This window comes from Vidua chalybeata, chromosome 17 (genome assembly GCF_026979565.1).
Source record: "Vidua chalybeata isolate OUT-0048 chromosome 17, bVidCha1 merged haplotype, whole genome shotgun sequence".
Lineage (NCBI taxonomy): Eukaryota > Metazoa > Chordata > Aves > Passeriformes > Viduidae > Vidua > Vidua chalybeata.
In genome coordinates this window covers 5,756,774-5,767,807 of record NC_071546.1, presented here as the reverse complement: position 1 = coordinate 5,767,807, position 11,034 = coordinate 5,756,774, and the positions used below count along the sequence as shown (strand labels likewise).

The window sequence follows — 11,034 nt, the reverse complement described above, 5'->3', positions numbered from 1 at the left end:
GAAAATCCCTTCCCTGGCTGTTACATCTGCTGGCTGAAAAAATCATGGCCAAAATTTACAAAGGGACACCATTCTCCATCCTGGATGCTCCTGCACCTGTTCCTTCTTTGTATCAGTCCTTGCTAACAGCAGGTCATGCCCACTGTCACTGGCAGGTAAAATGTGTCTGCAAGGACAGAACTACTGCAGTGGACATGAGTCTACAGGCTGGAAGAGGAGTGATTTATGGTGTCAGAAAAGCCACAAATTGGGAAGAAGTACCACGAAATGGGAAAATCAGCTGAATTTCAAGGGAGAGGCAGGAAGCCGATTCCATTGCCCTGCAATTGCCAGCCCCAAGCAAGTGACACTTGGAGCAGCTACTGCACAGTGGCCTGGGTACCAAAAGCCAGAAAACACCCCCACAAGCCACCACTCAAAAGCCACAAACTGCCAGAGAAGAGCTGGACCTTGGACCTGCAGTGACTGTCAGCTGGAGGAGGAATGCAAACACTGATTACAGCCCACATGTGTGGCCAGGGAGAAAGGGAATGCTTCCCAAACAAATCATCCCTCATGGCTGCGTGAGGAAGAGGAGGGTCAGATCCCTTCCCAGTGCCAAGGCCAGCAATCAAGCTAATCATCAAACACACAGCAATGCTCTGTACTCCAGCACTCTCCATTCCTCATCCCATTTTTCTCACTGCAGTCAGTCTTTGATGCCTCATGAGATTAATAAACAAACCACTAAATCAATACAGTCATCTCAATCCCTGCAGGCTACAGGCTGTGAACAACACAACTTCTGCCTGAAAGAAGTATCAGTGTGGAAGAGATGCTCCCAGGAGAGAAGTCCAGCACCCCAGCTGCCAGCTGTCCAAAAATTAACACACACACACAGGGGAATGGTTGGGCAGATACTGAGCAGGTCCTCCCTTCCCACAGCTTCCTTATCATCTCCTCAAGCACTGCCAGATAGCCTGACCCTCCCTAAACCCAGGCACTGAAGGAGTGTTTTCATTCTTCATGACGGGCTGGGAAATAATCTGAGCTTATTGACTCGACAAGGGGCTGCTCTGCAAACATCAGTGTCTGATGGGCCTCGGGCTCTGCAGTCCTGTCAGCAGGGAACCTCAGCAGAATCCCTCTGCTGAGAGAGGCCTGGGTATGAGAATGAAAGTAAATTAGGTCTGAACAAGATTAACAGGGATTTAATTGAACTTTGTGAACTGGAACTCCAGTCACGAGCTACTTATTAGCCTGTCTCAAGGGACTGTGCTGCTGGCCCTGGGGGAGCACAAAGATGCATTGTGAGCGTGGGACAGCTCCAGGGACAGCCATGGCCACAGCTCTGGAGATGAGCGTGGCCAGAGAGGCAGAGCTGCTTGAACGTGATCAAAAACAGGAGAAAGAACTCCCAGCCACGTTTCTTCAGAGCTGAGGCATGTCCTGCTGAGGGACAGGAGCTTTGTGACACACACCAGCAGAGGAAATCCAGCCCTCAGCCAGCGCCTGGCTTTGGGTGGCAGAGCAAGGTGTGGCTGCAGAGGTGCTGCCTACTGGCAGATACCTGGAGACAACCTTTGAAAACCTCCCCTTCAATAAAATTGACTTAATGAGGTCTTCAGCTCCCTTTGGGATGGTAATTACAAAACAGCCTGGAGAAAAGTGCTTGGGAATGAAAGGAGTCACCACACTAGTCCTCTGTTTTGGTTTTCTGGTGAGAGAACCAGCAGACACTTGCCACAGCTTGGCTACCAAGAACCAACACACACTTGCCAGAGCTTGGCTACCACACTGGTCTCACTGCAGCCAAGAAGAGCCACCAGACAGCCCCATGCTCCAGCCATGCAAACCTGGGCTCCTGAAAATCCCTTTTACCAGCTTGAATCCCCATCTAATCCCCTGCTTGCATCGTTAACAAATGATGCCTTCACTGGGGCTACCTTCATGGGGGCTCTTAGAGCCCCTCACGGGGGGCAGATTGATTTAGTCACTGGCTGGTTTTCTCCTTCCTTCCAGGAAGGTGAAGCAGTGTTAGGAGATAGTTTGCTGCTTCCAAGTCGAACACAGATACAGATGCACACATGCCTGACAGTATTAACGAACCAATTTCTCACAGATTAAAGGATCTGAAAGGATTTCCCTTAATGGATCATTTTAATGAATAGGTTATTTATGACCCTATGTTCCTATAGTCTGGGAGTTCTGGCAGCTTTCACAGTGAATGTGAGGGAACAGGCAGCACAACTTTAAACACAGATTTATTTTATAACAAAGATTCTGATGGCATTTATTACACATTTCAGGATAAACTAAAATACATGGGTTATTGGTAATCTCTACATACTCTAAGTTCAGCAAACAAGAGCATTCAAATAGGTATAAAGCTGTCAGGAACAGACTGGGGAATTTATCTTCATCCCTCTTCCCCCCAACAAAACCAACCCCCAACATCCATGATTTCTACTGAGCAATGAGTGAGCCAGCCTGCAAATAGCTGGATGTGGACATTGATGTAGTAGCTGCTATTTCAGGTAATAGCCACACAGTGCCCACTGCTAACTGGTTCTGAGCTGCAGAAGTGACTCTGTATTTTGGATAACGTGTAAAGCATTAATCCCCTACTTTAGGTAACCTGCAGAAAGCTGGAATTTACATAAAACCATTCTCATGTATTAAAATGGAAAGAGTGATCTGCAGTTCCTACTCAGGGCTTTTCTTTGCCCTGCAGATCAGAGACAGAGCACAGGTCCATCATGGAAACTCATGGCACAACACTGTTCTTTGTTATTTGTGTGGGAACTTTTTGTAATATTTCTTTGTACTGAGAACTTAAAGCAACTTTAGAGTGCTTGTGTCTCCTATGCTTTGTTCTGTACTCCTGGTACTGCCTTCATGTAGCTCAAAAAAAAATAAAATTAAAAAGTAGAATTCAAAGCAGAACTCCAAGCTGGATTTTAAGAAGTGCAACTTGGTGCCATCATTCTGGCTAAGAGCATCAGAGAGCCTGGAGCAGGGAAGTCAGAGTCACACTGGTCCTGGGACCCATCTGTCACCCCCACAACAGCAAGAGTGAGCAGAGGACGTGGCTGTTCTCAGCACTGATGGTTTCTGTAGATGTGCTGTTCACCTGCTCTTAAAGAACATGGCTCACCAGGCATTTGTGACTCGAGGTTGGAGTCTGTGTATGCAAAGAGGATCACAGACTTGCAGCCCTGCCAGGGAGAACCCTTCCTTCAAAGCTGCTCTGAACCCTGGGTGTGCCTTAGAGAGCAGGTTCTCCTCCCATTGACTCACTCCTGATCAAACAAACCAAGATGTGAGCTGGCATCAGGAAGCTCGAGCTGCTCAACAGAGACTCCGTGGCTACGTCACCACCTCTCTCCTCCAGTCCTGTCTAGCCATATTTCAATCCAATCCTGGATTGTCCCTGGGCCTGGAGAGCCAGAGCCTGAAGGAACACAGTGTGTCTCCTGCCATACAGTCAGGGTACACAGCTGGCCTGTGCCCCCTTGGATCTTAAAATACCACATCTCCTCAGGCTGAGAACGTATTCACCCTCAGGAGGAACTCAGCCAGAGGAGATGGAGCAGACTGTGGCAGGGAAGGCTGGGAGGGATTTGCAAGTGCAGTGATCCCCAGCTGTGTTGAAAGAGGACCCATGGTCAGGGCTCAGCCAGCTGGCAGGAGGGTTTATCCATGGCACAGGGAGGCAGTGCAGGCTGATACACCACCAGTGCACCATCCCCAGACTCCCCCCTCAGCAGCTCTTCTCCAGCACGCAGCCTGGGAAGTCTTCCCAGGCTTCCAAGAACAACTCCCCTAGCATGGGCATTAAATTCTGCACCTTCCAGAGTCAAATTGTTTCCTGATTCTTGTAGTCATTGCAATCCCCACCACAGCCTCAGTTCCCTGAAATGTACCTGCTTTCAAAGGTGGGAATAGAAAGGAAGAGTGCATGGGTGGGGAACAAGAGGCAGCGACGCTGGGGAAATGAAAGCTTTCATCTCCAGTAGTCTGGAATCTGGTGAGTTATTACCTAAAGAATTAAAGAATATGACAAAGGCATTATGATTAAGCCATAAAATGCAGCTGTGTATTTCAAACTAGATGACAACAGAGATGAATACAAAGCTGTGTAGTGTGGCATTCTTGATCCATTTGATCCCTCTGCCTTCAAAAAACACAACACAAACCAGTATCCAAAGTAGCAAACTCATGCTCCACTTTCCACAGGGACTTCACTAGAAATCCCAGCCAGCATGGAGGAGCCAGGCCAACAGCCCTCTCCACCCACCAGAACTGGAAGAAGTCACTTTAATGATGACTGACACATTAATCAAGTTAAATGAAGTCCTGGATATGTAAAGTTCACTTTGCTTGTAAGAAATCTATGGCAGAACCCCAACCCTTCCACTCTTCTAAGTTCCTTCTCCCTTGCCCCTGAAAAGTAAAAGATGGCAATGCCAGAAAACCATTAACAGAGTTAGTTGCCTTTGATGTTGTGTCTGAGGAAGCACGATTATAGGTGGTTATTTGGTCTTTGGGGGCTCATCAGCCACACCTCTATCGTTTCTTTTTGGTTTCCTTCTTAGGTTTCTTGCTTATCTGTGGAGCAGCTGCCTTTGGCTTCTTCACAGTCTCTGAATTCTTAGGCTCAAAACTGTCTGAGTCCTAAAAGAATCAATTAAGAAACAGTCAGTAACTATTTTTTTACCATTTGCTAACAGGTTGCTTTGGGGATTCAAGTATAATCCAGAGGAAACAAGTGCTGGGTATCTCTGTTGGAACACATTGATGTCAAACTGAGGCCACATTTAATGAGACTTGAGCACCATCTCTGCTCCTTCTGCATCTGCTTTTTGATGAGTGTGAGTTTCTGCACAGAAACAGCTTGTTACCAGAGATGACATTAAAAGCTTAAATAGCTAAAACAGGCTTTGGAGAAGAAAAACTTTGAAGGCAAGAAAATCAACACTAAATGAAAACTATTTGAATTAGGAAAAGATAACATATAATCACCAGGATGCATGAAAATAGTCAGCAGGCATTTCTGCGAAACATTAATCACTATCATGTGCAAGACAAAAAAATATTCCCCAAAGCAGCAGTAAGAATATAAAGTTCAGAGCCTCTAAAATCCGAGGAGGGAATTGCAGGCAAAGCTTTCTTCATCTGGACTAACAAAATACTGAGATGTGATGCTTGTTTCCTTCAGAGAAGATGAGAGATAATATTGCAGCCATGGGAAATAAAATGTAGTTATCTTGTGAAAACACAAGGGAACAGCGCCAGTCTCCTCTGAGAAAGCACACACATGCAGATTGCCTCCTTTCATTAAATGCATTTGAGTATAAATATTGCTTTAGCATCTCGGGTTCTCTCAGCCTGAGTGTGCCAACTGGAAAAGGACACACAAAAAAAGGCTGAGCAAGACGTGCGAGTTCCAAGCTTCCAAGCCAGAACTCCAGATAATGGAGGGGGAGGCAGCATCTGACAGTGTCCTTTTAATCAAAGAGCTTGCTTCAAAGTCTCTCAAGTTACTGGGCTATTACATCTCACATCTGTGTGGCTTTCCAAGGAAGGAGACTTGGCTGGCTTTCCAAAGGCTGTGATCAGTGCACAGGGAGCTGGTTATTACTCAGGGATGCAGAATGCTGCTGCCATAACGTGAACACTGCTGCCTTCTAATGTCCAAACCAAGGCAGACTTCAAAGTTTGAGGCTCCGAGACAGCAAAGTTGCAGTTCTCAGGATCTGCAGGGGCAGCCTATGGTGTTTATGGTCTTGTAAACAAGTCATATGGACAGCACATCAAGAGGACAGTTTATATATGGAGAAAATAAAAACTAGAGTATGCAAACATCAAGGCACACTACAAATGTAAGCAGTAAAAGGTCCTTGAGCCTTATCATTTTAATTTGGGCTGGTCTCCAGTTTCCCACTCCAGACCAAAGCTCTCACTCTTTTCAACTTTCAAGAATGGGGTAACCTGGTATTTCTCAAAAATTTGCTGGGGAAATGATGGACTCTGACAGACAGGCACTGGTGGCTGCAGAGTAACAGTGCAAAGGTTGGACTCAATTGATCTTGGAAGTCTTTTCCAGCCTGAATGATTCTAAGACTTGCAATGGCACTGCATGGTGTCCAACAACTGCCTGTTTATCTCCCTGCTGAGAGCTGCAGCTCCTGTGGCAGGACAAGCAGGAGGGAGCATGACCCATGGCAGGACAGCATCACATCACACCAGCAGTTAAAGGTGGAAAAATTGGGTCATTAACTTTATCCTTCACTCTGTGTCTCATCCTGAGGCATTCCCTTCCCCCAGGAGGTTGAAGATTTCCAGGCTTCCTCTGCACAGGAGGGAGCAAACATGGAAATAAATAATCTGGAAACAGAACTCTCCATGCTGAGTCGTTACTGAAAATATACCATCAACATCTGTATCAAAGCACCAAACTTGCAGCCTGATCACCTTGCAGCACTGAAATACCTGTCCCCAGCACCAAAGACATTTTTCTCTTTAATGAAAAAAGCCAGGCAGATGCAGGACATCCCTCAGTCTAGAGGAACAGCTCACCTCAACCCTTCCCTTTCAACTTCTGTGCCAACTGCATCAAAGGAGCCTTGGCCACTGGATGGGATGTCAGTCCTGAAAACTGCTTTTCTCACCTTTAGGATATACCAGAGATTTCACCTGCATCTTGGTTCCAAAAATCACACACAAACTCAAGCCCAGAGTCATTTCCTGAAGGCAGGTCCTGCAAAGGGGATGCCCTGCCTGGCAATTAATGAAGCAAATCAGCAGCAGGATGACAATATGGCTTGGGACAAAGCCTTCTCCTGCAGCCAGGAACTGCACATGCATTTAGCACCTTGTCAGTGCTTCAGGTTGCTTTTTTCACTGATATTAAGGGAGATCCTGGCTCAGATATTTGTTCCTGACTTTCCTATCTGGTAGTAAATCACAAAACAGAAGCTGGAGGTGGGAAAGCCAGAGGGAAGGAAGGAGATTAAACAATGAAACTGTCATCAATCCCAGGGGCAGCTGTGTCTCCATTAGCTACTCAACATTCCCTCCCATCCTGTTTTCTCTGACTCTGCCCATTTGTATCAATATTAAAGAGCAGCACTTACTGTCTTGTGGGACTTGGACACGGGCAGGATGATGGCAAGCACACAGATCAGCTGGAAAATGGCTCCAAAGAAGAGTCCATAGCGTAGCACATTCTCCATGAACGTGGGCTCAGGGATCTCAGGTGGGGAGAAATCCAACTCTGCAGCCATTGTCAGTGCACCCTTCTCCTCTACTGCTCTCAAGAAAACTGGTTACTGCAAGGGGGCAAATGCAGAGCAATTTTTTGCATCATCCTGTCTGGCATTCACTTTGTTATCCACAAATGACAGACTCCCTCATGGAGTTTTGAAGATACTCTTGATCTACTGGAGCAATAACAAAAAGGAAAGCTGTGTTTAATTTGGGTGTTTGTCTTTTGTCACCTGCCTACAAAAACAGCCCTCAACTCCTGGTATTAGGCCATTTGTGGGTGAGGAGCAGACAAACAAAATATGAAGCATGTTCATGAAACAATAAGGAAAAAGCTTAATAAGCAAGAATACATTTCTTCCTGAAGTTGATCACACATGCAAGGCGATTACTACTTATTTTTACTTATATTGTCCATGTGGTCACAGCCTTGTTTTAGATGCTCTACAAACCCAACTGCTTAAACCACACAGAATAGAGCTGCTGAAGACAGAGGAATGAGTTATGTGTATAAATTTAAGTGTGGCTTTGGTGGCTGGTTACACTAAGCCCCACATAACTTAAAACAGTCTCACAGGTAGTTTGTGGCAGAGTTAAATATTGATCTCCTGGGTCCCAAGCTTCTCAGCCATGAGACCATCCTTCCTTCCTCCCTTATCTTTTGCTAATGGAGTTGTCAATTTGCTCTATGAATGAGTAATGGCTTTTTACAACGAGGGAGAGCTCTGCTGCCAGAATTGCTAGAGTATGCCTCAGGAAGTCCCCAAAGGGAAATCCAATTAGTCTGAGATGGCATCACACTCAGCTGTGATTAGTGCCCCACTCGGTTCTCCTGACCTGGATGATGCCAGTGTGCATTCCCTGGATCAGCACTGCTCACTGATAGTTACAACTCTCTGTACCACTAAAGCTTGGGTGTGACTGAGTTTGTAGGCTGAGTTTGCCTCCTAAGAATTATCTCCAAAGCAGGAGGTATCTCTGCATTTCTCAGGCTGGGAGGATTGTTACAATCTGCAGACGTGACCCAGTCCAGAAGGATGGTAAACATGGCACGTAATTCCAGAGAAGTTACAGTTGTGAAATCTGAGAATCAACTCAATGCCATTGCACAAGAGGCAACTATCACTTGGTGACACACTAAAGGGAGAGGTATATAAATTACAAAAATAATTATTTAGTTTTCATTCAGTTGAAACACAGAATGTTATTTTGCATTTTAAGACAGAAGAACACTTCCAGCTGCACAGACTGCCAGCCACTGGAATAGAGAGTGTGGAATCCCTGCCACTGGTGATTCAGAAGAGCAGATCACATAAGCACTGGCCTGGGATGGGTTTGGGTATATAGAATTCTGCCTTTGAACCAGGAGATAAGAATAGGTGATCCCTCGAGGTCCTGTTCAGGTCTGTTCTTCAGTGAAAGAGAATGTTTCAAATTCTGATTCAAACTCAGTCAGCAAGGGCTGTGTGGGACCTGAACATGAGGTCAGGACACACACTGACCCAGCCAGGCTCAGCCAGTCCCAAAGGCTGCTCACTGCTGTGAACAAAGCCTGCATGCATGTGCCTCATCCCAATTGCTTCTGCCTTTTAAATCACTTCTCCCAACCCACTAAGGCAGCAGTTCCTAAGCAAGAAACAGAATCACCTCTGAGTTGCATTTATCTCATTTGGATACCTTTTGAAAATGTTATTGCTGCCTGCCCCTGTCCTCAAACACAGCAGGAAGGGAAGCTCCTTCATTCCTCACCTGGAGTTTTCTCAGGACAAACTCCTGCTGATAATCCTGGTTCTCACACCTGAAACACAACACAGAGTAAACAGGAAAAGGAAACAGATACAATGAAAACAAAAAAATCTCTGTCCTCATCTTCCACAGCTCTCCCCCTCCTTTCCCCTTTTCTAGCTCACCTCCCCTGAAGGCATTAGTAGTTCTCTAACAAATCCAGGTGCCATGACCAGCACCAAGAACTCTCCTGCAGGCTGGCAGCAGCTGCCACCACCATCTGAAGCAGTACCCCATGAAACATGGTCAGAAAAAACCTGGCCTTGTGCTCCAACTAATTACAGCAGTGTAATTAGTGTCCTTGCTTGCTCAGGCAACCCACGCTCAGACCATTAATTTTCCTGCTCCAAACTGGAGCCCAACTCTGAGCAAAATTCCTCAATTTTAAAAAACTCCAGTGGTTCACACAATGCCCAAAGCCTCTGCCTTGCACCTAAACCAACAGGTCCCTGGATGGTGGAGCCTTCCTCCCTGTTCCCAGAAAGTTCAGTTTCACCATTTATTCCTCAGATAGCATCTCTTCTTCTCCACAGGTTGTCAACTGCCTTTCTCCTCAGACCACCTCACCATGGCCACACTTAGAGCAGTTCTTCTTCAATTGCATTTAATGAACAATGCTCCTCTGTCAGACCCTGAGAGGAAGCTGCCCTTGCCCCCTCCAGTTTATTGATGAGATCTGATGCCCAGTGAATGAGCTGGAGGAGTGGAGGGAAGGAGGAGGAGGGAAGCTGGAGGAGTGGGAAGATCCTTCCTCTCCCCACAGAACCAGCCAGGGGCTCCTTGGGGCTGCAGCTCCTGCTTTGCTCAGTGAGAGCACCAAATAGGATGTGGCTGCTCCCCATGGCTCAGGACCAGCCCCTGTGATAAATAACCAACATATTTCCAGGGTCAGGGCCGCGCACCAGCCAGGAGACACTCCGACCTTTCTTCTTGCTGCACTGTGCTCCCCAGCTGATGTGGCACTACATAAATAACCGGCAGAGGACAAAGCCACGGGAACAGCTCAAGTAATATATATCAACTTCTTCTTGGGGTGGAAATAAAGTACAGTGAAAGATTCCGTCAAAGGACGAGGCAAAAAAAGCTCAAGTTGGAATTTTTAACTGGCTCAGCAGGTGTCGGGAGGGAGCCTGGGCAATTTCCACCGGCTATTCCTATCCGCACCGCTGAATCCACGGCCGAGGAGCCCAGCTGTGGGACAAGGGCCCGGGGGCTGGCCAGCCGTGCCCGGGCTGCGGCAGAAGCAGCGGTGCAGCCCCAGGGCGGGGACATTGGCGTCCTCCTCCCTCCATCCCTCCCTCCTCCTCCCTCCATCCTCCTCCCTCCCGGGCCACATTGGTCCCGTCCCGCGGTGCCGTCCGGCCTCGGCAGCACCAGCGAGCCCCCCCTGGCTCTGCACTCGCCTCCCGGGGCGACGCTGAAGCCACCGCTGCCCCTCGCCAGCGCCCCTTGCCCGCAGAACCCGGCACGGCCCCGCTCACCGCCCGCTCCGCTCCGCTCCCCGGCCCGCGCCGCCCCGGAACGGCTCCCGCCCGCTGGAAGCGCTTCCGGCCCGGCCCAGCCACCGCCGCTCCCGGCAACCGCCCCGGCAACCATCCCGGCAACTGTCCCTGGCAACCGCCCCGGCAACTGTCCCTGGCAACCGCCCCGGCAACCATCCCAGCAACCATCCCGGCAACCGCCCCGGCAACCGTCCCCGGCAACCATCCCAGCAACCGCCCCGGCAACCATCCCGGCAACTGTCCCTGGCAACCGCCCCGGCAACTGTCCCTGGCAACCATCCCGGCACCTGTCCTGGCAACTGTCCCTGGCAACCGTCCCAGCAACCGCCCCGGCAACCGCCCCGGCAACTGTCCCTGGCAACCGCCCCGGCAACCATCCCGGCAACCGCCCCGGCAACCATCCCAGCAACTGTCCCTGGCAACCATCCCGGCACCTGTCCTGGCAACTGTCCCTGGCAACCGACCCAGCAACCATCCCGGCAACCGTCCCAGAAACTGT

General features: G+C 48.5%; 1 protein-coding gene across 3 annotated transcripts; it reads right to left on the bottom strand.

Moving 5' to 3' along the window:
- Nucleotides 1-2,226: 2,226 nt before the first annotated feature.
- Nucleotides 2,227-10,633, bottom strand: MANBAL (mannosidase beta like). 3 transcript variants are annotated; one of them, XM_053958856.1, is made up of 4 exons: nucleotides 10,515-10,633; nucleotides 8,926-9,046; nucleotides 7,119-7,313; nucleotides 2,227-4,656 (listed from the first exon to the last, which is right to left on the bottom strand). In XM_053958856.1, exons 3-4 carry the CDS (start codon nucleotides 7,266-7,268, stop codon nucleotides 4,549-4,551), a joined length of 258 nt encoding a protein of 85 aa, XP_053814831.1. In that variant the 5' UTR covers nucleotides 7,269-7,313; nucleotides 8,926-9,046; nucleotides 10,515-10,633; the 3' UTR covers nucleotides 2,227-4,548. The 3 variants fall into 3 exon arrangements, with proteins under 3 accessions (XP_053814831.1, XP_053814828.1, XP_053814830.1); XM_053958853.1 differs by having other exon boundaries at nucleotides 8,998-9,046; nucleotides 10,515-10,629; XM_053958855.1 differs by lacking the exon at nucleotides 10,515-10,633 and adding an exon at nucleotides 9,159-9,204 and having other exon boundaries at nucleotides 8,998-9,046.
- Nucleotides 10,634-11,034: the final 401 nt, after the last annotated feature.